The sequence below is a fragment of the Abramis brama genome (genome assembly GCF_963993115.1).
Source record: "Abramis brama genome assembly, chromosome: 16".
NCBI classification, from domain to species: domain Eukaryota; kingdom Metazoa; phylum Chordata; class Actinopteri; order Cypriniformes; family Leuciscidae; genus Abramis; species Abramis brama.
The window spans coordinates 6928577-6956155 of NC_139978.1; the positions used below are offsets into that span (position 1 = coordinate 6928577).

General features: G+C 38.0%; 1 protein-coding gene across 1 annotated transcript in view; it reads right to left on the reverse strand.

The window, feature by feature from the left end:
* bmp1a (bone morphogenetic protein 1a) overlaps positions 1-27579 on the reverse strand; it is an 88033-nt gene that overhangs the window by 54684 nt on the left and 5770 nt on the right. Inside the window, exons 2-4 of the mRNA XM_084087304.1 lie at positions 5433-5546; positions 3095-3223; positions 2056-2173 (exon numbers count right to left, since the gene is read on the reverse strand). Of these exons, the coding sequence (XP_083943430.1) occupies positions 2056-2173; positions 3095-3223; positions 5433-5546 (361 nt within the window). The remainder of the gene's footprint in view (positions 1-2055; positions 2174-3094; positions 3224-5432; positions 5547-27579) is intronic.

A 27579-nucleotide genomic window follows, 5' to 3' on the forward strand; every position in this document is an offset into this window, starting at 1 on the left:
GTTCTTGCCAAAATTCAAACTTATGTATTGGGACAGTACTTGGGCAGCGACTGATGACGTTTCACAAGTCCACAAGAACACAAGTACAGACAAGAACGCATATTGAGAAACGGCCATTATCTTGTATGCATTATCATTATTACTACATACATTAGGTGCAGTCTGTAGTTTTTCCTCTTTGTCGCCATCTCTGTTCGAAATCTGCAACTGCAGTTATTCGCGGAATTATCAACTTAAGTGGGTTGTGCCTCGGCACAGCACAGCGCGGATGAATCCAATGTTTTGAGGAGAATGTGCGGTTGTCAGTCGCCGCGCCGGTGTGGATCCTGGCATTCGCAATCACAGATTCTACTTTTTGGAAGTACTGTATGACCAACATAAGAATTTTCACCAGAAAATGTCGTCTGAACAAGTAACATCCACTTTTGTTCTGACCAACTAAGGGGAAAAAAGCATTGCAGTAAATCGCACTGATTAAATCCAACGATCGCTTATCATATCACGTCAAACCGTGCAAATTATACTTTGCTCTCAAATTGTTAATGTTAACAGCATCAGCATTGCGTGATTACATTTAATGCCCTTCCGATATTTGTCCTTGTTTTCGCATGGGCCGGTTGCAGTCTCTTTTTTTCTGTAGCCAATCCGAAGTCCGAATTCTTTTACATTTTACAACAGGTGAATCTCCAGTTGTCACTGGTGATTGTCGTTTGAACCTTTCTGGATCCGCCATCAAATTGATAAGTTTAATTATATCAAGTGCTGTGAGAAAAGGCTATAAATCTCCACCTCCAACATCCTCACACTCATAGCCTACTAGCCGAGACTCTTCTTTATGTGTACTTTGTGTGTATTTCCCGCGGAAATCCACCAGTACCACTGGAATTAAAAACATTATTACAAGCTTACCGTTTTGAATCGAGCTCAGGCAAGCAGAGAGTTTTGAACACTGGCTGGTTATGTACTTTCTCAAACATTTATTTTGGATAATTTTTAACCCAAAAAAGTTACGGACTGCAGCTTTAAGTTATAGTAGTAGTACAAATACTATTACTATTTTAGTTTATACTTGCATGAATGAATGAAAGTGTGCTTTACAAGTTTACAAGTTAATATATATATATTAAAGACTTGCCTTTGATAGAAGTCAATGAAGAAAACGTGCACTTTTTATTTGTCTATCCATTCAGTGGATTTGTTTTGTCAAGTATGTGAGATTAGAACATTAAGTTAGAAGCTTTAGAGATTTCAGACTACATTTTTCATGATTTCAAGAAGTGCAACAACACACTTTCCAAAATTAGTTGCAATAAAATCCCACCTGCTCCTGTGTGTCCTACAATGTCATAATAATGTTGCACTTTTAAGGTAACAAATTGTGTAATATTACCCTTCAAACAATATCTTATTTCTTCAAGGTGCAAAATTAAGGTCAGAATTTTACAGTAGGCTTTTCTTTTCAGTGTAACTTGTAGTTTTCCAGCAGACAGAAGCAGCTTAAGAGCAACACCGACGTGCCAACACAGTCTCCAGCGGCTGATTTGTGTCCAGCGGATGTGATTGTCAAGCTGGAGTCTGAACTATTGAAGCATCTACGGAGAGCCATTGTGCAAGTATAAAACACACGTTCAGGTGACAGTCCCGTAGCGAACAGTGTGAGACAGACGGCTGGTGTTTCCTCAGCGAAGCGTAGAGTAATCGAAGGGTCAAGACACGAGGGCACACACACACAGATACACACAAATCCGTCTGTTGGCACACAAAGCAGATAAGCAGGAACAGAGGAACAGATCGGATGAAGAGGATGGAAAACCACTTGAGCGATAAATCAGGAAGAGACTGAAAAGAAGGGAAAGAAAAGAGTGAAAAGCACACGCTCCACATGAGCAAGAGAAGCAAGCTTGATTCCTTCCTGGAAGAGTCAAAGGTTTCGTCCTCCTGCTGTGGAAACTCTCTCACATTGACACAAGACATGGACACACACAGCAACACATACACACCCCTGTGAAGCTTGCACACATCCTCTAACAAGCCCATTACGACACACACACTTACCCACACGGCCGGTAGGTGAAGACGATGTAGCTCTCCTCTGCTGTTCTCTCAATGAACGTCACACATGTGTGTTTTTCCCAGTGTCGCATAGCCTGTCTGAATATGGCTCTCTGGCTACCTGTACAACACACAAATACACACACATGGACTAGGAGTGAGCAGTGTGACCAAACTTTTAAAGTCACCATGAAACCAAAACTGACCATTCTCATTTTTGTGGAATATTGCAGTATTTATCATAAATGATGTATCTGTGTACACCATTATTTATTTAAATTCATGTGACCTCATAATCTTTAAACAAAATAAATTCCCATTCTTCTTGAAACGACATCTCTTCTCTCATGACGTGTTTACTGGTGTGAGGGCGGGGCAACCTGTCACTCAAATGAATTCCACCAATAGCAAACTACAACCATCCAATCAATTCCCCAAAAACTAAATCAAGTCCCGTCCCGCCTTACATTTTTTACAAATTCGTGTGACCATCTTAAAATCTGTGCAGGGGAATCTTTCACCCTCATGTAAAAAATAATCTTTAGTCTAAAGCAAATTATGTGTGTAAGGTGCGGCTCGATTGGAGACACATGAATATGTAATTTCTTCCACAAACCCTTTCTATCCCAGACAGCAACATAGTGTCAGCCCAGATCCGGCCCACATCTAGATTCCACATGGCCCAGATGTGGGCCGGATCTGGGCCGACACTATGTTGCTGTCTGGGACTTATGTGGAAAGGAGGGAGGGGCTGGTGGCACGAGTGCTAATGAGCCGGTCTCGAGTCCCACGGAGGAGCTCTGGAAGGATAAAAGGAGAGAGTCCTTCACTGTAGTCAATCCTCCTTTTATCCTTCCAGAGCTCCTCCCTGGGACTCGAGGCCGGTGTGGCGAGCAGGTGACACTCATTAGCACTTGCGCCACCTGCCTCGCTCCGCTCCCACGGCTCTCGGCCCCGCCCTGCTTGCAACAACCTACAATACAATGCAATCATATGCTGTTGTTTTTCACTATAAATAACTGTTTATGTGTACGTGACTTACCACTGAAGTTCCCACTGATGACATAAGGAATGACACCCTCAGGCCACACCCTCTCAGGTCTGGATGTTGCTGCCCTCTTCCTGCGATGGGATGCCGTATTGTTTGGACTGGTGTCATTGGAAAGTGAACCTACCATTTCCAACATCAAATGAACAGATGGTTGATTATGAAACCGTTAGTCTAGAGCATCCTTATCACATCATCACAAGTTTCAGAGAAAGAGAGATTAGTTTCAGAGAAAGAGAGATTAGATTTAAACTTCTACATCTTACATTTACATGTAAATAAATAAGTTGTCCTACCAAATCCACTTTTGCAAAATTGTATGGGCCTGTTCCACTAGCATGTGGCAAACAGAAACAGCCCAAATACTTTCTACATGACACTGATTTCAAATAAAAACAGAAAACTTTTTATGCGTTTTGGCCGTTCATTTACACGACAATGGTGTCCTGGGGGCCTGAAAATGCAAACTTTTGAAAACAGGATTCAAACTTCAAACTTCAAACTGTTTTATTGTCATATGTACATGAAACAGTACAATGAAATTCTTATTCTGCGAATCCTCCCAGCAACATCAGACATCAATTAAACACCCTAAGACATCAATAACAAGTGACATAAATGACAAAAAGACATAAATAACAATGTGCAAAAAGTAAGTGGTTGTGCATGTATATGCCCTGTAAACATGAGGAGTCAGTGCAAAGTCTGCAGAGGTAGGTTGTCAGTAGTTGTTCGCTTCCTGTGCACGTGTGTGTGTGTGTGTGTGTGTGTGTGTGTGTGTGTGTGTGTGTGTGTGTGTGTGTGTGTGTGTGTGTAAGGTGGGGTGGATCATTGCACCTCTCAAGATCAGAGGGCAGTTTGCAGTGTTGGGGGAAGGGGCAGTGGGTGAGTGCCAGTCACAAGCCTGATGGCCTGTGGGTAAAAGCTGTTTTTGTCCTTGCTTTCACACTTCTGTAGCGTCTTCCTGATGGTAGAAGTGTGAATAGGTTATGCTGGGGGTGGCTACTGTCCTAAATGATGTTGCGGGCCCTCCAGTTGACCCTAATCTGGTAGATCTTCTCCAGCGTTGTTAAGGCTGTTCCAGTGATGGTTTCGGCTGCTCTCACCACCTGTTGCAGAGTCTTGCGGTCCCGTGCTGTAGAACTGCCGAACCAGACAGTGATAGAGCTGGTGAGGATACTCTCGATTGCACATCTGTAGAAGCTGCTGAGGATTTTGCCTGGCATGCCAAATTTCCTCAGCCTTCTCAAGAAATACAACCGCTGTCGGGATTTCCTCACCAGGTGTGTGATGTTGAGAGTCCAGGAGAGATCCTCAGATATGTGAATACCAAGGAATTTGAATGCTCACTTTCTCCACCGCAGTCTCTCCAATATGCAGTGGTGGGTGCTGCTTCCTCCTCCTCCGCGTGAAAGCATATTACGTGTTTGGTCTATAGGCGTGTAGTGTTTCTTTACAAAGTGACATCGCCAACAACTGGCCTGGCAGCAGAATACAGTGTTTTTAAAAGTTTTTGCAGATCCGTGTGGACGGGGATCGTTCTGACAATGTTGTCATCTGTATATATGAAAAACGTTTTTGTACATTGTTGTCGTGTAAACGTATACTAAATCAGGGGTGTCCAATCCTGTTCCTAGAGATCTACTTACCTGCAGAGTTCAGATCCGACCCTGATCCAACACACCTGTCTGTAATTATCAAGATCAAGATCTTAATTAGCTGGGTCAGGTGTGTTGGATCAGGGTTGGAGCAGAACTTTACAGGAAGGTGGGTCTCCGGGAACAGGATTGGGCGCCCCTGATCTAAATCAATGAATTCATCATTTTTAGTGTGGGTTCAAATACTTTTTGGGGCCAATGTATGTTTCAGTTACAAATAAGTTATCTTAAATCGTCTACTAAGCTCAGTGATAACCACTAATTCATATCCGTTTCAACATTCACAGAATAGCATGCTAATTTCTATTGTTTTTTATTTTATTTTGAATGCTAACTCTAACACACACACATATTGTAATATTGTAAACTGAAGTTGAATTCTGTCCCTTGTTCCAATTTCCTCATCTTTCCAATCTTCAGGGGTGAAAACATGATAAAACTAGAGGCTAATTATGAGAAAAATCGTTGTCATTTTGCCAGATTTTAACAGCAACCTGTTGTTGTATTTGGGAATGTGGGAACCGTTTCTTGATTTCTCTTGAACTTTCTCTATTGGTTTAATAACATATGGCTTCAAGTTCTCTTCCTGAGTCTCTGAGTGCCAATAAAACCTGACGCAAAGTTTATATAAACCATTCCCATACACTCAAACTCACACATACATACACACTTACCTGTATCGGTATGATTCAGAATTGTGACCGTTCTCTGGGCTAAATTCACAATGCGGTCCACTTTAAACATGCGCATATCTTCCTCATCCAGTGCAATGTCTCCAAGATAAGCCACTGCAACAAACATAAAGAGTGCTTTTAATTTCAAAAGCAATGATTATATAGATGATTAATTTTTCAAGCAATGATTATGGCAAAAATTGGATTGGAAAATGAATCAAAAATCGTGTGTTTGTGTGAGTGTACGGCTTTGGAGTGGTTCTTTGGGCCTTGCCCTCTTATGTCTGTGTTGAGAGTGTTCGGGTCATGGAGTTTGGATCCTGACACTTCGGTCTAGTCTTAGTTTAGGTTCACTGTCGGGGTTCTAACATCTATGCTCCGTGCACTTATGGCTGTCTTGCTTTCTGTTTGGAAACCAATGTCAGATGAGGGTATTATACGCCTTTTGTTTGTTTCTGTGTGCCATGTGCTCTTCTGTCATTGGTTTATTTGTCCCACCTGCTCTCCCTCATTACCCTCCTCATTTCCTTCCCAAATTCTACTCCTTGGGTGCTTCTCATATGTTATTTGTGCATCCTGGTTTCCTTTCCTCACGTCACAACTCCACCCACCCAGCTAGGATGCAAGGAAAGGATGCAAGGAAAGAAAATGAGGATGGAAGAATCAAAGGAAACCTTATTTGTACATTGGAATATTCTTGATCACTCAAGTGTCACTTGAAAGCGAGATGTCCATCAAGATGGCTGAGTTCGATCGGTTTCCGGGTCACAGGCTGGAGGACAGAGGAGCATGGAAACGAGGAAGCATCAATTTGAGTATTGAGAAGCACGCCTTTTTTTGACTGTCCTGTGCCAAATCATTGTCAATGTTCCTTGTGTATGGATGCCTTGCCCATGTGTTTTGTCAAGCTCCAGTCCTGCCAGTGTTGCCAAGTCCGTGGCTTGAAGCGAACCACAACCCACCCCCCCGGGACAATTTTGAATTGGAACACGATTTTTACCAAGGGACTTCCCTGGAATGTGATTGGGCCAGTTTTGGCTGTGATTGGCCTAGTTTTGATTTGCAATTGGGCAGGTTTTGTTGTGCAGACATGGAAACCCCGAGTCCTGCTGCCTGTTGCCCTGGGCTGCGTTTCCTAAAAGCACTGTAAGCCTAACTTGATTGTAGAACCATTAGTAGCAATTGTTCTACGATCAACTTAGGCTTACAATGCTTTTGGGAAACTTCAAACAGTTATTTAAAAACAACCCCCTACAAGCGTGCAGGGTCCATCGAGCTGCTGATAGACACCTCGTCATTTTATAATGATCATCTACGATACCATTTATAGCTGGGGTCATCACTCGTGCTATGATAAATAAATCATCCCTCAAAAGAAAGCAGCTGATTAGCATTAGGAAGTTAAGCGAGCTATGATATCGACTGCACGCCTCTAATGATCTACACAACAGGACGCTGGTGACCTACATGGAAATAGATGCATTTGTAGAGTTTAATTAGCTCGTCGGGGACTAATTGCATCTTTAGTAGCGTTGCCACTTTGATTGGAATTGAGACTCAACAGAATCTTCAGATTCAAGGGCAGCTAATTAACACAAATGATGGAATAAATGAATTATAATTTTTAAATGCGTTCACACCAGAGGTTTTGTAGGAGAGTCTGATTGTCATTAGAGTTCAGTCTGTTTGGTTGTTCTGAAAGCGTTTTTCTGAATTCGAGCGCACACCAATGAAGCACGACACAATCCCCCTGAAAACCCCCCATAGTCCTTGAGATGCCACTCCCAAAAATGATGTAATATGATGCCCCTTCCTAAAATGTCAACTATAAATTGTTATGTATAGAGACAAGAGCTGCACGATTAATCGTTAAAAGATTCCAATCTCAATTCAAACACACACGCGATCTTATTCATAAATTACAACGATTCACCTATGTATATTAAACCTTTGACAAGTACAATCAAAGTGAACATTAAAATTTGTGTTGACGCTGCCACTAGTATCATTATTTCAGTCTTACAATAATTCATATTATCAGAGAAGTACTTTGTTTATAGTCCGGATATAAACAGTGATGTCTAAGGTAGCGATCAAAATAGAGCAAAAATCACCTTTTGAAAGTATAACTTGACGCTTCAAATAACGATTGTATCGATTAAATCTTTACACCAGTAGGTGGCGACAAGTGACTGTTAAAAATGTATTTGTCATTTAATGCAATTCAAAAATAATATATAAATGTTAATATTCACTTTCAATTCAGTTAACATTGTATCTTTTTAACTATATGAGTTGTAAAAGAAACGATTCAATTCAATAAACTGATTCAAATCTTTTAAAGCATTTTCCAGCCCACAATAAATATACTTTAAAGCGGTTTTACAGAGGACATACCCAGTGGGTAAGCTAAGGGTGACAGTATATCTGCCAGTTAAAAGCACTGAGAAAAACACATGAAGCCTTTCGAAACATTGAATGGTTTTCCAGAACTGCCTGCATGTACATGATTACATTACTGTTTAAATTAAGTTAGGGGTCAGTAAGATTTATGAAGCAGTTTTTAACACTGATAATAATCAGAAATGTTTCTTGAGCAGCATATCATCATATTAGAATGATTTCTGAAGGATCATGTGACACTGAAGACTGGAGTAATGATGCTGAAAATTCAGCTTTGATCACAGGAATAAATGAGAAGTAAATAGAAATTTCTTCTAGGTAGGTTAACCCTTATACAATCTTACCATGGAACCATGATTTCTGCCAAAAACGAGTTATTGTTACTAATGTAAACACATAATGATACTCCCAATACAATACAATAAGAAACTTTCAGAATCTTTCTGTCCTTTTAATTTTTATGACAGTCATGCCGAATACAAGTTATCAGTTTTTTATGTAGCAATGATATGCAAGTATTCAAGCTACTTCACCCAAAAAACATGGTATTACCATGGCACGTGTCTAAACACCCAAGGAATTTCAATGGTATCATGTCTAAAAAAAATGTGTATCTGTGTCATAATTGCAGTAATGTATATTTCAAATACTGCATGTATCTTGTTTGGGCAAGAAAACGCTACACACCGTTTAGTTAACCAACACCTGGAAAGTAGCACACATTCTTTTACTTAATGAGGGTTGAAAAAAAGAAATTACCGAAGAGAAAGACTTTACGAGACTCATAACACAGGCTGTTTGCTATATGAAAAGTGTTGTGGTAGCGACAGAGAGAGAGTGTGTGTGTGTGTGTGTGTGTGTGTGAAGAGAGAGAGTGAGGCCTGAGGCTGTTTTTTTTAAAGCCTATGAACATTAGCATGTTTTCAAGATTTACCGTCTATTCCAGGAGGCAGTTAGTAAAGATGTAGGGCACATGAAGTGTGAGTGTGTGTGTGTGAGAGACGGATCAAACAGACTCCAGTCACCTCATAACCCAGCCTGAGGCAGGAGGTCAGTGGGACAGACAGACCTGAAGCTTTCTGCACCGCACAATGAAGCAATTATTCGTTCACCAAACACTCTGCTGCCACTGTGTTGGCGTATCAGAGTATTTTGATATTTTATTTATTGGCGTCACACACATAACACACATAAGCAACTCTGCAACTCTAGCTTGCCAAGCTATGATCTACTAATACCTTATTCTAACCCAGTTTCCAAAGACAAGTAGGTCTGCATTTCTGTCCACAAAATAAATGTCATTTAGAAAATATAAGTTTGATATAAGTTTGGGGACGGCAATATTTAATACTTTTATTCAACAAGGATGCATTAAATTGATAAAAAGTTATAGTAAAGACTTGCATAATGTTACAAATAATTTATATTTTATTTATATGCTGTTATTTGGAACTTTCTATTTATCAAAGAATCCTGACAATAAATGTATCAAAAAAATATATGAAGAAGCACAACTGTTTTCAACATTGATAATAAGAAGAAATGTTTCTTTCGCATCAAATCATCATACTATAATGATTTCTGAAGGATCATGTGACACTGAAGACTAGAGTATTCATGCTGAAAATTCAGCTTTGATCACAGGAATAAATTACATTTTTAAAAATATTTCAACAGAAAACAGTTATTTTAAATTGTAATAATATTTCACAATATTACTGTTTGCTGTGGCTTTGATCAAATAAATACAGCCTTGATGAGCAAAAGAGACAGCTTAAAAAAAACATTTAAAATTCATACTGACCCCAAACTTTTGAACAGTAATATATGTGGAGAGGGATTTTGGACCAATGGAAATCATAGTGGGCGTGGCTAACCAGAGAAACACAGGAAATAGAAACCAAACACAACTAATACAATGTTCTGTTGCTCATTGCTTGTCACTAATGCTTAGGAAAAAAGCTTGGATTTACACAGAAAGTATATTACAAAACAAAGTACAAAAAGAAGCTAGCTATTTAAGGGGAGATTGAATAAATTAAATTGTATGTACTGTTTATCTCGTGCAATACTGATGAGGCAATGATGTAGGACAACTACAATAAAAAAACAACAACTGCATAGTAATAAACAGCAGTAGACTATTTAATGTAACATTAAACATTAATAAAAAAATGTAAAAAAAATCAAGATGCAACATCTTGCACAGGGAAATCTAGGAACACTAAACTGTAAAATATTATATGATCAATAAGTAATGATAACATGTGTTTTTACATTGCTTTAACTCGTCAAAATAAGTTAAGCAATTTTAACTTCTTCTTTTAAAGGGATACTCCACTTTTTTTTGGAAATAGGCTCATTTTACAACTCCCCCAGAGTTAAACAGTTGAGTTTTACCGTTTTCGAATCCATTCAGCCGATCTCCGGGTCTGGCAGTACCACTTTTAGCATAGCTTAGCATAGATCATTGAATCGGACAGGACCATTAGCATCTCTCTCAAAAAAATGACCAAAGAGTTTCGATATTTTTACTATTTAAAACTTGACTCTTCTGTAGTTACATCGTGTACTAAGACCGACGGAAAATGTAAAGTTGCGATTTTCTAGGCTGATATGACTAGGAACTATACTCTCATTCCTGCGTAATAATCAAGAAACTTTCTAGCAGGCGTAATGATATGACGCAGCGCCTGAAAATAGTCCCCAGCTCAGTAACTTCCAACGTGACCGGGACTAAGTTTGCCTAACCTATTAGACCTATTTTCAGGCGCTGCGTCATATCATTACACCTGCTGCACTCATGGTACGGCAGCAAAGTTTCTTGATTATTACGCAGGAATGAGAGTATAGTTCCTAGCCATATCAGCCCAGAAAATCGCAACTTTACATTTTCTGTCAGTCTTAGTACACGATGTAACTACAGAAGAGTCAAGTTTTAAATAGGAAAAATATCGAAACTCTTTGGTCATTTTTTTTGAGAGAGATGCTAATGGTCTTGTCCGATTCAATGATCTATGCTAAGCTATGCTAAAAGTGGTACCGCCAGACCCGGAGTTCGGCTGAATGGATTCGAAAACGGTAAAACTCAACTGTTTAACTCTGGGGGAGTTGTAAAATGAGCCTATTTCCAAAAAAAGTGGAGTATCCCTTTAAGTTATTCAAGATTTTTTAAGTCAGTTTAATGTAATTTAAGTTGAAATGACTTAAACATCCAAGTTGATTGAACTTAAATATTTAAAGCAGCAACTTTTTTTACAGTGAATGAATTAAAATTTTTGGGTGAACTATCCCTTTAAAAATGACTCATGCAGTCATTTGAGTGACTGAACCACTGCATGAGTCATTTTTAAAGGGATAGTTCACCCAAAAATTTTAATTGTCATCACTTATTTACTCTAAAGTTGTTCCAAACCAATATGAGTTTCTGGTTACACTTTATTTTAAGGTGTCATTGTTACAGTGTAATTATATATTTAAGTACTGAGTAATAATAATTAACAAAATGTACTTACTATAGGGTTAGGGTAGGATTAGGATTTGGTTGAGGGTTAATTGCATGTAATTATGCTATGGTAAGTACATGTAACCTATGTAACAAGGACACTGTAAAATAAAGTGTTACCGAGTTTCTTTCTTCTGTTGAACACAAATATACCACTGACTTCCATAGAATGGAAAAAGAAATACTAGGGCAGTCAATGGCTACCGTCAACTGTATATTCTTCAAAATATCTTCTTTTGTGTTCAACAGAAGAAAGAAACTAATACAGGTTTGGAACAACTTGAGAGTGATTAAATGATGATTAAATTTTTGGATGAACCATCCCTTTAAGGACAGAGCACTCAATCTGTATCAAGCTGAAGTATCACATTGCTGTCTGCACTCTCATTGGCTCTTGTCAAAGTTCAAATCTGCTCAACTTTGTCACAATGGCTCAATATACTCATTTTCAAACATAAATGACATGTTCATCATGTACAAACCGCAGTCAATGTTAACACTCCTTTAGAATATTCAAGTGTTAGAGAACGCGACATAAACATTAAAGAAGCATTTTGTTAATATAAACTGGTACCTGTTAGAAACACTATTTAAATGTGATTTCATTCTCTCCTGAGCTCTCTAGGTCTGCAGACACACTTCACTGAACTCTGATCTAAAAACAGAACTAAAAACAGTTGACAGAGCTGAAATGATAGGGTTTTAGTTCTCAAAGTCCACATCCACACAGACGACCACAGGCCATGAGAAGCGAAGAGAATCCAGAGAAAACAGCTGCGAGAACAACAGTTCCACTGTATCGTAAATTGTAAAACTAATCTTCTCATCGCGATGTCCTCACTAGTGCCACGCTACATACAGTACGACCTGTTATTATGTCATGAAATTACTCTTATGAGCGGGTTCATTTTAAATTAAAAATTAAAAAAAAAAGTCCTGTCATACATTTTTTTCATGCTGAATAATCCTTTCACTCGATAACAGATATTATGGAAATAAAAAGGATTTCAAACCCTATTTTTTAGACTATTGGCAAATTATTATTTTCTCTTAAATTCACAATTTAGTATAATAGTATAAATATTTACTTGAAATATGAATACAATTCAGGTATAAATTCAGATAAATAATCTTAGATGTGCTTAAAAATAATATTGTTAATGAGGCAGGAAATAATACACTTAAAATAAAATCAACTTAACAAGATATAATCAAACAGGTCTCTATATTTTATGCAATTTTACTTCACATGTTAATAATTTTGTTTTTAAGATAATATTAGATATTTGGCCTTACATTATGTTAAGTGTCCTCAACTACTATGTAAAAACATAGTAAAAACAATTATTGTGTAAATACATATTTTTACATGGTACTTATTATTATTTTATTTTTTTAAAGGTTTACACTTTATTTTAAGATGTCCTTGGTACAGTGTAATTATACATTTAGGTACCCATTAATTAACTGCATATGCTTATTATAGGGTTAGGGTTAGGGTTAGGATTAAGTTTGGTTTAGGTTTAGTTGCATGCATGTATAATTTAGAGTTATTACTATAATAACTACATGTAATGTGTAACAAGGGCACTGTAAAATAAAGTGTAACATAAAAAAAATACCTGCATGTAATGACATCTATATTACACTGTTGACCTTTGACCCTTAACCAACCCTTAAACCTACCATACTACAAAACCAGTCCCTAGCCTTACTAAACAGTGTGTACATGTTTCAGCAAGTGTTTTGCAACAAGTACATTGTACCTACATAAAAAATAATGGTTAGGTGCAAAGAAGTTAAAGAAACCTTATAAAGAGTGACTAGATATTTACTGGAAAACAAGAAAATGCTGATTGTTTTGCAGTGCTCTCTCTCTCTCTCTCTCGCCCTCTCTCTCTCTCTGCGTGTGTGTGTGTGTGTGCGTGTCTTATATGAGGGTAATTCTAGCAAATGACTTTATGTGAGGTTGCACTCTAACAAAAACAAAGGTGTAAATTCTCCCTGACAAGACCAGACAAGCTCAGAAGACAGATCTGGAGGAACATGCCAAGAACAAAAGATCCTCTCGCTAACCCTAACATCCCACACACACACAAAGGTACATCCTTCTTTGCGAGGACATTCATTGACACAATGCAATCTCTAGCTTCTTACCCTAACCATACCCATCACAACTAAATTCCTAACCCAAACTCTGACCCTAAACCTTATTATAACTGTATCCCTAAAACCAAGTCTTGACCCTCAAACAGGCCTTTAAAGGGCTCTCAGATGTGAGGACCGGCCAAAATGTCCTCACTTTACTCTCTTTGTCCTCACTTCACTGGTCTAAAACTCAAACTGGTCCTCACAAAGATAGTTGTGCAAGTACACACACACACACACACACACTATCATACACAGATAAAAAGAGTTTGGATGAAAGAGAAGGACAGCGAGTGATTACGCCATATAGCGTGGCATTAATAAAGCAGGCTGTAAAAGAGTGTGAGATCTCCAAATGGTTTCAAAACATGTTCTAATAAGATCCAGCTAGCAGATGTCAGGGAACACATGGAGACGCTCCAGAGACGAGGACGCAGGCAGAAGTCTTTCGCTCTTTACTGTGTGAAATGATGATTCATTCTCATCTGGCAAACACATAAACATGACCGAGATTGTCCCATCCTGATCAGCGCTGAGAAAAGTCACAGGTGCCCACGCATCAACGCCTATGTGCTGCTTCACTAATAGTTTACACATTAATAATTTATCAATAAATCATTTATCAAATTGAAACTTACTGACGTCAAACTTTTGAACAGTAATGTCCATACACACATATGATATATTATATGATAGATACAGAGAATACATAAATCATTAATATACACGTCCCGGCCAAAAAGGTTGCTGTTTGGATTTAAATAGGCAAATGATTAAGAGTCTATGATTGGATCATTATTGCAGTGATTATTATGTTTCTAGCATGTTATATGTTTGGTTAAGTTCTTCTAACCCTAATTGAGGAGTGTGTAGCTTTTCATTTCTTAAACAACCATGTAGGAAGACACAGCATGGCCATATTCCAGGATGATAATGTGCAGATTCATCAGGCTCAGATTGTGAAAGAATGGTTGTGAGGATCATGAAGAATAATTTTCACACATGAATCGACTCCTCTGAGTCCAGATCTTAAATTCACTGAAAGTCTTTGGGATGTGCTGGAGGAGACTTTACAGAGTGCTGGACTCTTGCATTGACAATACAAGATCCTGATGAAAAACTGATGCGTCTCTTGATGGAAATAACATCATAACACTTAACACAACAAAGAACTTCAAACATATAACATGCTAGAAACATTATAATCACTGCAATAATGATCCAATTATTAGGGCTGTACTCAACCAAAGAAAATCTTGGTCGACTGAAGTCCTGAAATTTTCGACTAAAAATCGACTAAAAATGACGTTAGAAAAAAAAAACGTTAAATGAATTAGATGCGCACTGTGCGCAGTACTTGGTAGCCTTGTTGTCCGCCTAAATTAATTATAAATAAACATAAACAACTAGTAGGCTATTTGCAGTATATTAAATCGTTTTTGACCTAATTATTTTGCACTGAAATGAGTTTGACACTCGAGTCTGTCGGCTCTGACAGCGCTGCATCACGTGCACCTGCGCAATATCATAGCTTATGATTTCCGAAAATAGTACTATGTTGTCAACTAGTGATATCATCACAAGAACTGTTGAGGAATATGCAACATAATTTAGACAATTATTTTTGTCATATGTTATAATAATAAGTTATAACTGTCAGACACTATCATTTCACCATGCATGTCCTCGCACCGAGCGAGGCTGAACATGAGCTCAGCTTCGCAGCTGAGACACGAATAGACTATTAACTAAAGCTTTTACTCTTAATAAACACAAAAGGCACGTCCACTTTAATAAAAAAATAATATTTATTAAACAAACCAGATCAAGAGCAGAAACGAAATAAAGTGCATAACTGAAAAATAAAGCATCCTAGGCTCAAAACTAACACAACCAACAGCACAGCGCAATTGCGCATTAGGCTCCAAATAAAAAATAAAAAAGTTAGGTTATCACACTAAAACATTGAAATATGCAAATTCTGATATGTTCATATAGCCTACTCAAAACAGACAGGGCAAGCTAACGCAGACAAGTGAGCTTACCACTTTTAGATGATATGTCATGTTTGTCGTCGAGCTGTGGAAAACTGTTGCTTGCAAACTTTGCATTCGACCTTTTTCCTGTTATCAATTTTAACAAAATGCTGCCACACTGTCGATTTCTTTGTTGTTGACATGTTAGAAGAGGACTGACTATTAAACGCTCTCACAATTAAATAAATAATATTCAGCATCAAACCTTCTATGCTCGACGCTCTCTCTTGGGTTGGGCTAATCCAAAAAAGGTGAAAACAAGGGGGGTGTTTTGAAGACAGACTGTTACAGTGAAACGAGGGTACTCTGAAAACACCCCCATTAGCAGTTAGTGCTTTCCACCTGATGAAATGAGCGCGCCTCAGCGCGGCAAAACTGATGAAATAAACGCGGCAGAAAATCGACCAATCAGAATTTTGGTCGAACCAGAATGTATCGACCAATTAATCGACTAATCGACTAGGACAGTACAGCCCTACCAATTATAGACTTGCCCATTTAATTCCAAACAGCGACTTTTTTTTATAATAAGATGTTTTTAAGACTATTCAAGTGCATTAAGGTGTATAAAGAAACCCAAAACAACTGTACGAGAAAAAGCCGACAGAAAACCCAAACAAACAGTTGCTAGGCCACCACCTTCATAAACCTGGACTCCAAAGGCACCAACACCACCAATGCCAGCGCCACAGTCTCAAGAGAGAATGCCAGCGACACATGGCACAAACAGACTCCTCCAGTCCAATAGAGATCCTGAATTCAACCCTCCCGAGTGAGGGACGCAATTCTCCATATCTCTACAAGCCCTTTAATCTAGCGTGTAATTGTGCCCCATCAGATGCCAAAACTGGCGAGAACAAGTGCAGCCCAACCTCCCTTGTTTCATTTCATTTCGACACATTTTATCCGTGTGTCCTTGGGGGATTCCCGTTTTAATCCTCTCTGTCTCTCTAGCTCGAACTCCTCACCGACGAAATCACAATCCTCATGCTTTCTACACACCGAAATGAAAAAGAGCTTATCGGAGCGCGAGGCCTAAACAGTCACAGAATCTCATCGCAGGCTTTGCGTTACAAATCTGGAACACAATGGCCATGAACTAATGAACTTCAGTGGATGCACCGAAAGAGGGTCTATAAATGACACTGAGAAAAGATGTGGCGTATTTGATGAAGTGGAAGAAAGGAGTGCGGTGACAGATTGGGGTTTGCAGTTGGTCTTTATCCAGACACATTCATTACAGAGACACTCAACAGCTGCAGAAGAACTTCAGAAGCCACTGCATGATCTTGATTTAACATTTCAACCTAAAAAAGAATAATTATCGATGCGACTGTTCAATTTGTAGGGTTCAAACTACCAGGATATGTGAGCGTCATGTTGATTTTGGCCTTTAAATGTGCTCTCAGTACTTTTTTTTGTTTATGTTGTGCTGGCTGATATAACTATCATCTTGGACTATACGGACACCTAGTGGCGTGGATGACGCATCACACAAAAGCAAACAGTTTATATAATAAATACATATGTATTACACTACCGTTCAAAAGTGTACAATTTTGTAATGTTTTTGAAAGAGGTCTCTTCTGCTCACGCAAGGCTGCATTTATTTGCATTTATTATATGCATATATTACAATTTACAGTAATTGTTTTCTACTTTAAGAATGAATTTTCAGCATCATTACTTACAGTCTTCAGTGTCACATGATCCTTCAGAAATCATTCTGCTCAAGAAACATTTCTTTTTCATTTCAAGTCCAAATGACAGATATATCAGTCTAAAACTGACAATAAGGAAGTTTAATTTTCCATTTAGGAAGACCTCAATATGCGCAAGGCCTTTTAATCATCGACTCCTGCGCATAATTCAGTTGCCGTCTGCAGTAATACGCAATTATGACTGTCACTCACACTCTCCACCACCCATAAGAGATATTTGTTGTTAGGACAGAGAGTAAAAGCAATTAAAGAAGTTTTACTGTAGATGCATTAGGTTTGAATGCTACATTTAATTGAGCTGCAACACCAGGTCCAGCTGGGTAACTCTTTCTCTCACGCATTTTTCATAGCCTGACCCCTCTCCACAATCACCTTGGCTCCAAATACAACAGCACTTTCATTAACAAAAGCCAGTTTGGCACCCATTTCACCTAGACTGGTTTCTATTCAAAGCCCTGACGGGATAACATGTGAGGTCTAGACAGGTCTTAAAGTTACCACCCACAATACCAGAGATTTCAGCCTTTCAGCATCTTTGAGGTAAACGGTGGGAAAGTCTAGCCTAGGGGTCTTAAGGCAGACGCATGTTAGACTACAAGCCCACTGCGAATGATAATACCTGTCATGGCTACTACTGTGAAACCTCCTGAAGTGTTAACGCACTATTCACATTCATGAAGCCTGCTCTGTTCCCGGTTGCACTTACTGTCTTCTTTAGGGGTGTATATATATGGCAAAATAAGTTTTAAAAAGTTGCATTACTTTTTTTACTATCATTTTATTTATTTTTTACTTTACTTTATTACAACACCAATGTCATATTAAAATGTGTTGTTTTAATTGTTTATAGTATATTATGTATGTTAGATTTTAATATATATATGATAGATTTTTATTTTAAATGTAGGTTGGTTATTGGCCTATTATAAGCCATATATTTTTTTTATTCAAATGATTAAAAAAAACAAAAACATTTTGGACTGTAAATGTATGGAAATATTTGTGATGATTTTTTTTATGCAGTAAAAATATTGCATTACAGTACCATGAATTTTATTTTTAATAATAAAGTGAAGTAAAAGTTTATTTTTACACAAAAGTAAAAAAAAAAAATAAAAAAAATAAATAAAAGTAGATGCATTGTGGTAATGGAAATTTGGGGAGGGAAATAAGCCATAATGTTGTTAAATAAATAAATAAATCAAAAAATTTAAAGGTTCTAGATATGCTTCATTTTCTTTATGTAAAATAATATTTTATTTGATTTTGAGGTGATTTGTGACCTGGACATGGACCAGTGAGATTCACCCAGATAGTCAAATGTTCAGAGAAATTTTGTTGATTTAGACTAGAGTGTTGAGGAAATATTTACATGCATGTGCAAATCCAATAATAAACTAACATTTCCCTGGAAGAAATGGCATCTCTTTTCTTGTAAGACAAACAAATTTCTTCTCTGGACAAACCCAGATGGTGTAAAGCATAAGTGTTAGGATCGTGAGGATGAGGGAATCTTGTAAACACCGCAGCCCCTTCACTCGTCTCTCCTGCAAAAACACTTCCAGCTGTTCTTCCTTAGCAAATGCTTACCTTGACATTTCCTGACGCTGCAATTTGGTTATCAGGCTACAGAAGCCCACGCGACTACAGCGTTTGAGATGGCTAATCATAGTTTGTGTTCCTGACTAGACTCCAGCCGTGGAATGGGGAATGGGCTTTATTCCCTAACAAGCTGTGTTGCCTTCAGGGATTGTCAGAGGGAGGCCAGGGATGAAGAAAGTGCGACTGTTTTCAGACGGCTAGACTCTCAGACGGCCGGGGGGGAACGGTCGTTGACTTCAGAAGACACACGACCAAAGAGATGCCTGCCATTTGGAAAACAAACAGGTCGTTCATTGCACTCATAGTCCTTCTTGATCGGCATGTTAGTCGCAGAGCAGTCGCATGTTTTCAGTATACTTTATCGTTCAAAAGTTTTGGGTCAGTAAAATGTAACACACCCCATACACATATGTATGACTAGTGTTTGGGAAAGTTACTCTGGTGGTTTTCTGTCATTTTTGACCGAAACATTTTACGTTAGGAATTTTTTACTTCATTGGAATGGTGTGAAACTTGGTAAATGTTTTGGCACTTGCTATGTGAACACAAGAACAAAATCATCGACATGATTCGAAAAGGTTAAATGGTCCTGTAAAAAATAGTCACACTTTTGCTCCTCACGGTCAAAAATGACCACATTGGAAATGAATGGGAGACAAATTGTATCCAGTGAAAATTTTGGTACTGTGCACAAACAGAATCTTACTGAAAGCAATTTTTTTTAGATCAAGCTCAAATTTGGAACACAACTTGTTTAGATTTATGGCTTTGATTTTCTTGCAGTTTTAGAGTAAAACTGCCAAGTGCCGTCTTTGAAAAGAGATCAAACTTAAGTCTGTGCTCTAAAGCATTCAAGATTTATGACAGTTTAAGTTTAATTTTCAGGTCTATGCTCAAAAAGTGAATAAATGGATTATAAATACAGCGTAAATATAATTTAGTATAAAAAAAATCCCCTATAAATACAGAAAAAGCATTATCAAACTAAAAAAAAAAATATATATATATATATATATATATATATATATATATATATATATATATATATAAAAGAAATCTTAAATTTTTTCCAACACGCGGAGAGCACCAGAGGGTTAATAGTAATGCATTACAATATTCCATTCTGGATTGCAGAAGAATAGGATGCAGGAGAGGAAAGTTCAACACTCTTGCTTCAGCAATTAAAAAAAACACAAATGTGATTTCTATCGAAGTCATTTTTGCTTATTTGCATGATCGATTTGGATCATCAAAGGTCAGAAGCACAAACATTGGTTAATAAAGTGAGATTAAATACATAAAGTATATTTGTGTTATTTAACAGTTATTGCAGGTTTGCATAATATTCTGAGTTTGCATGTCACTGTTTTTATCCATTTTGAGGAATACTGAATACTGAATAGAGATGAGTAAATGCCAGCTCAAATTTAGTCTAGACCTACAATAACACCATTCACATAGCGCACACAATGCTTACTCCCGATTACTCCTGATTTACCAATAGGTTAAATTACCGATTGACCCGGTTACGCCGGTTACGCCTGGTTACGCCCGGTTACAACTGACTACACTCCCTCAACATTTCTCTCAACATGGGGACAGGAAAGCTTTCAGTCAATAAATGGAAAAACAAAGTAACTTGCGTTACTTGCTTGAAAAAGTAGCCTAACCATAAGTAAATATTTTGTTTTAAATTTTAAAATAATGCATTACTTTACTAGTTGATTACATAACTCACATAGTTTTACTAAACTATTAGTACCCCAATATACAATATCTACCCATACCAATGAAAAAACACCCAGGGAAAAACAAAAATCACCCATAAGAACTTATTTTTTCCATTTATCTTTTGAGTAATTATTTGGTAAAGGTTTCAGCATATTCACCAGGTTGGGTCTGTGCACGTGCACAATTAAACACACACACACAAACATGTGCGTGTCTGTGTTAAATGGAAACAGTTGCTGTAGGGTAGCAGGGGGTCAGAACAGTGGCTGCGGTCTGTCTAACCATAACAAACCAATTACTATCTACAAAGAGCTATTGATCCAACAATCAGCCAAACCGCCCTCGTTTTACACACCAATATTAATGACACCTGATGAGCGAAAACAGCAATTAATGTCTTCGAGGGCTGTATGACCAATTTTTGCACTAAATTTTCCTTTTTCATTGTATTCACTGCATCGTTTCGATCTGAATGTGTGAATAATGGCTCCTCCAACCATCCGAACACTTAACCACTCATCACATTTGCATTTTTAAACCTACTAGACTTAGTGCTCTCTAAACAGTTATGTGCATGTAAACAATCTAAAGTTGAATGAACTGCAGTTTAAAAACATGCCAAAGGTTACATTATATTTGTTTACCTTCCAAAGTCACCGCTAGATTGAAGGGATGAATTATTCTGAGCTACACAATCGTAGCAGAGGTGTCAGTAGCTTAGTGAGCAAATGAACACTCGCTTTTCATGGTCAGTTTGCCTTCTCATTATTGTGGCTAATTAGGTGTGAAAGAGATGATTGGACAGAGTACTCCCAAGGTTTTCTAAATGTTTCACACCAACAACAAAGCATATTGTTCCCTCTAATGCATCATACGAGGCTCATCTTTATTTAGAAGACAATGCGCACACTCTTGTGAGGCTAATTAGCTGAAACCTTCAGAGAATGTGGACAGACAAACTCCAGGGACAGGAGCCACTAGTGCCCAGGAGCTAATAGTAATAGTGTTGTGGAAGCTACTTTGAAACGGTAGCTAGCCAAGCTAAAAGCTACAATGCGGTTTGCAACTTGTGCTAACTAGAGTGAAGCTGTTTAAGGGGCAATATCTTATCTATATAATTGATTTTTTTTTTTAAATGTGTGGGAGGTTACTTTGTAAAATGTGCTTGTAGCTTGGCTAGCTACAGTTTCGAAGTTATGCAAGTTCAAAGTTGCGCATGTTATGTTGTTAGCAACATGTAGTGTTGCTAAATACTTAAAAACCCTAAAAAAATTGTTTGAGGGGCAATATCTTTTCAAATGTATAATTTAACTATATAATATATTTTAAAAACTTGCGTGGGAAGCTACTTTGAAACTGTAGCTAGCCTAGCTACAAGCTGATTTTACTCATTTAAATTATGAGTTGCGCATTTGACAGCTTCAGTTTCGCTCGCTAAACTGAACAGAGTGATTTCTCTCACTGACGGCCCTGACGCCGATTCAACATGCTGAGTCGGGCAAACTAACGCCGACCAGAGTGTGGGTCACAGCACAAAAACTAACCCAAAAGACGCTCACCAACAGCAGCTTGGTGTGTCACAGCCCTTAAACAGCTGAACTATTGTCATGCTAGTAAAAGTGTGCTTAAGATGGTACTAATCACTACTTCTAGTTAGTTAGCTACTCTACAACACTCTGTACAGATCCTAATAGTAGAACCTGTAGAAATGAAAGGCACATTAGAGTAGACTACAACGGTAGTGTACTGTAATGTTTACATGTAACGGCATAGATGTGTGGGAAGATATCTCCCCGACATGAACAAAACATTTCCCAAGCATAAAGCTCGGGCCGAGTGCTGAAATTTGTCGAAACCAAAATAAAAGTTGACCTGTGGCCCAGTGTTACAGAATGCCAATAAACACACAATGAAATCTGCTTACCGCACATTTAACACCCACAACGCTCTCAAGTCAGCTTAAACACTTCCCAGAGGAAAACATGCCTCACTCTTCAAATCACTTCATCACTCACTGCCTGCTCACATCAGTACGGCTCACAAAGCACTCTTCACACACATATAAACATCCGTACAAGCTCTCGCGCTCTGTATACACACATATGCTGAAGACATCTACAGGGCTCATGTTGTTTGTTGGATCTTGCTCAGCAAATGGAACTTGAACAAATGGAGTGCAAGGCCGGAGGTGGCGAACAGGCTCGTACTGGTGAATTATGTGATGAGCATCTTGAGATGGAAGTTTCTCTCCTTTTTTCATATGCTCTACTCATTTGCTTTAGAAGAAAATTGGAAGAGTGAGTGTTTATTGGCCAATTAATACACGAAATACGTTACCTACCAGACTAGATTTATGTTTCTCGTGATATAAAAACTCTGCTACAATGCTAATTATTATCTCAAATGGTATAATTTCAAGAAAATGATAATATTATTCATGACTCAAAAATGTATATTAGAAAGAAAAAAAACACTATAATAAAATATATACTACAACAAACATGTAAAAAATATATATGTTTAAACTAGTGCTGTCAAATCAATTAATCGCATCTAACATAAAAGTTTGTGTTTGTATAATATGTGTGTGTGTGTGTATGTGTGTGTGTGTGTGCAATTTGCCAGCACTAGCTTAAACCTGGAATAAATGCAATTTTCTAGAATTATTCAAAGAATTCAAAGAACTTAACACCTTATGGTGTAAATGAATGAGAAATATTTCAGATTCTGCACTGCACATATTCTTGTGAAAAATTAAAAATTACAAATATTCTTGATTAAAAACATTAAATTATAAAAGAGTGCAAAATAGAAGCATTTTCACAGACTTTTGGAGTTCACTGTACTTGGCAGAGGAGTTTTTGCTGCAGGGCAATGGATTTAGATTGTTATAACTCATTCAGCAGAAAGTAGCATAGTTTATATATCCCATCTTGGGACAAGAGAAAAAGAAACAGGAAGCTGCTCCTTGGCTTTAAAGCACAGTATCACAACATATACAGGTTCTTAGAAATGGCAGATGTATGAAAACCAGATGTCCTCCTCTTCCTCCTCCTCCTCCGCATGATTGTTCCATGTTCTTACCTCTCTTGACCTTCTCTTATCTGAGTCAAATGTACAAACTCAAGCTGTGTGCTAACATTCAGCTGGCTTTGAAACACTCATGCTAGCATCGCTGGAAGGTTAAAACTAAAATCTAAAAGCAGTGACACACACACTCGTATTGACCTCCAAGGAAGAAAGAAAGTGAATAACATGAGGGCAAGTAAATGATGACAGAATTAAAAAAAAAAATTCAAATATCCCTTAAATATCCCTACATATTTGTTAGCAGTTCAGCCGGTTTTAAAATGGCACAGCTTTTCCAGTAACAAGCTACTTTTTCCAAAAAAGACAAGAGTAGCGTGACAAAAGATTATAGCCTGTCACACTGTATATTACATTATATTGCACAACCTTACAACAGAGCAAACTGAGGCATCTATCTATCTATCTATCTCTCTCTCTCTCTCTCTCTCTCTCTCTCTCTCTCTCTCTCTCTCTCTCTCTCTCTCTCTCTCTCTCTCTCTCTCTCTCTCTCTCTCTCTCTCTCTCTCTCTCTCTCTCTCTCTCTCTCTCTCTCTCTCTCTCTCTCTCTCTCTCTCTCTCTCTCTCTCTCTCTCTCTCTCTCTCTCTCTCTCTCTCTCTCAATTGGTGCTTTTATTCTGATAAAAGTATATCCAAAAAACTTGAATAACAGCAATAATAATAAGATATTTTCATATATGTAAGAATTTTCATGTATTAATCGCTTTTTGTATTGCCAATGCCAATAGCCGTTTCCATCCACCTATTTTATGTGCATTTTGAAATATTGATTTAAAAACTGAATTCTAAACATGTGCATTAAAAAAAAACTATCTATTGAAATCTGTTTTCCACCACAGAATAAAACATTTTAAAAGACAATTGCGACTTTTTATCTCAAAATTGTGAAAATATAAAGACTTTTTTTACATTTTTTTTTTTTTTTTTTTTTCACGAGTTTAGGACATCTTTTCTCATAATTGTGAGATATAAACTCGCAATTTCTAGTTATAAAGTCCAATTCCTAGGGAAAAAAGTGACTTTTTTCCTCAGATATAAAGTCACAATTGCCTGTTATGAAGTCAGAATTGCGAGTTTATATCTCACAATTCTGACTTTATAACACGCAATTGCGACTTTATATCACACAATTCTGAAATAAAAAGTCAGAATTGTGAGATAAAAAGTCGCAATTAGCTTTTTTATTTTTTAGTCTGTGGTGGAAACAGGCATCCATATACCGCCTCCGAAAACAAGATAACGTTTATTGCGTTTCATTTGCACGCTCTGAGACGCAACATACAGTGGCTTCTCCAACTTTTCTTAGTGATATTTAGTGCCAGTTAATCAGGAAGTGACGATTTCATTCTCACCGGATGGAAACGGTGCTTTATTTGCAAATGTTTTACGCGATATTCCAATTTTGTGCATAAGTTAAATTTGCAACTTTGGATGGAAACGTAGCTAATGTGTAAACAGCTTGTGACCAAACTTAAAAAACGAGACCTTCCCAGACTTCCTAGGTTGTCTATCCTGTAGACTGATTTTTATGTGAAGGACTCAGGATGAGTTTGCAGGGAAAATCCAAAGGATGTGACGGTTACACGCTCCCGAGAGCCACTCTTCCGTTCATTAACACATGAAATGAATGCTTGTACAATGTTCAGGATTATGGCGAAAGAGCCATTCTGTACTGTAATGCAATTAGATTAATTCAAACTATAGTCTGACATGATAGTTAGGGTTCAGAGGTGCAGAAGGGTGATGTATGGTTCACGGTTTAGCTGCCAGAGGGGTCTGAATGTGCCACAGTCACATCAGCTGGCAGACAGACGCAGAAACCCACAGGACTGGGCCATGCTGGCATGCACTGAATGACCTACAGTCTGCAGGCACACTCACCTCATCTCATCTCAATCTCCTATATCTAGCCCTCATTTTCTGTGATCCTCACCCAGAGGGCAAGAGGGGGAGGAAAGAGAGGAAATCTCTTGGCTCGGTTACAGTTATAAATGTCCATTGCACACCAGACGTGGCAGGTTCAGTGAACCAATTAGTACAGACAGGAAACAACAGCACTAAGAGAGTTTGGGTGAATCCTGAAGCTTATGGGAAAGGTCTTACAAATTAAACTTTCTCATTTGTTGTCCTGAGGCCAGATTATGGAAATAATGTTGACAGACAAATGTTACGCAATACACACAGCTCTCCAATCCCTCTAGGAAAAAGACACTGCAGTCAGAGAGGCGTACAGTAATTGTGCGTGACTGCTTCTCATTCATTTTTCATTCCATAAACGGGAGAGTTTATCTAGATGAATGCTCCAAAAGTTCCCGGGAGGGTTTTCAGGTTATAAAAAAAAAACTTATATTTTTAAGCAGACAACTTCACTTTCAAGTTCCAGAGATTCCTATAATACTGAGAGAGATTTTCCTTACAGTCAGGTCATGTGCATTTGTCACTATGTCCTGTAAAAGCCAAAATTAAAGGGATAGTTCACCCAAAAATTTAAATTAGCCCATGATTTACTCATGGCCTGCGCAAGTCAACTTACGCCAAAATAATTGACGATGTATGACGTAGGATGTAGGAGTAACGTAAGCTTTGATGCCTCTCGCGGTTCAAACAAACAGGGTTGAGCAACAGCGTTCGTCATTACGTTGTGCGTCAAGTTCAAGGGTTACTCTTTTGCCGTAAAATGGTGTGAAAAAGTCTTTCGTAAAAATCGTTGCATATGGCCGTCTGCCGGAAGCTAGTTATATTAGTCGATAAAGTTTTAAATATTTTAGATATTTTTCTTACACGAACGCATCGCTTCACTTCAGAAGGCCTTTATTAACCCATTCACTGCCATTATAAAGCTTGGAAGAGCCAGGACATTTTTTAATATAACTCTGATTGCATTTATCTGAAAGAAGAATGTCATATACACCTAGGATGGCTTGAGGGTGAGTAAATCATGGGCTAATTTTAATTTTTGGGTGAACTATCCCTTTAAGACCCAGTGTTTTAGCGTTTTTTTTGTTTTGTTTTTAAATCATCATCACAAAGCACAAGCAAAAGAAGCGGCATGGATCAAAAATCATTTTACTTGAGGGAATATTCCAGGTTCAACAGTTAAGCTCAATCAACAGCATTATATATTTTCTTAATTCTCTCCTTTCTATCCAGTTTTACAGTTTGGCTGCCATGACAATGTAACGCCTAAAACCCTTAAACTTTACAATTTGAATAATACACTTTTTAACAGACATAGTAATGTTTTTTGTAGTTTTTAAATCTAAATCTAACATTCTTGAACATGGAATATTCAAGGAAGTGTGTTTCTATGCCACTTGCATCGCCAAACACAATTGGTTAGCCAACAAAATAGCCCCGCCTCCAAATTCACGCCATTGGTTGAGCCAGTGTTGCTATGCTGGGCTGGTCGGGATGCTCAAACAAACAGCGCAATGTTTTAATAACAACAGAGAGCCACAGGTGTCTTACCAGTCGCTTACTTAAAGTTGTGCATAATCAGTATAAGAGAGAGAATTTTGACATTGAAAATATTACATCACCATGAAGATATAGTGAGATGGTTTAAACACTCTATTCCACAAACGTGCCTAAAACTACTACATTTCACTCATTTTTCCAACAGATTCTGACTGTGAAATTCTTTGGAATTATGCGGAATCACTTGAAAAGTCATTAAATAACCACAAATCCTCCCCACAGAAAAATGAACCATGGGAGTGTATGATGTCACCAGCTGTGCATGTATGACAGTCTCTGCGCTTGGCCAGCGGCTCCAGCTGAACTGTCTGTGCTTGTGGTTTTCCGCGCCGAGCTATGAGACAGACTCTGAAGACGCGAAGAGAAGGAATTCAAGCACCGCCACATTTCTTGGTGAGTGGTGCAACAGGGAATCAGGTCAAAGAGTGCTTTATTAA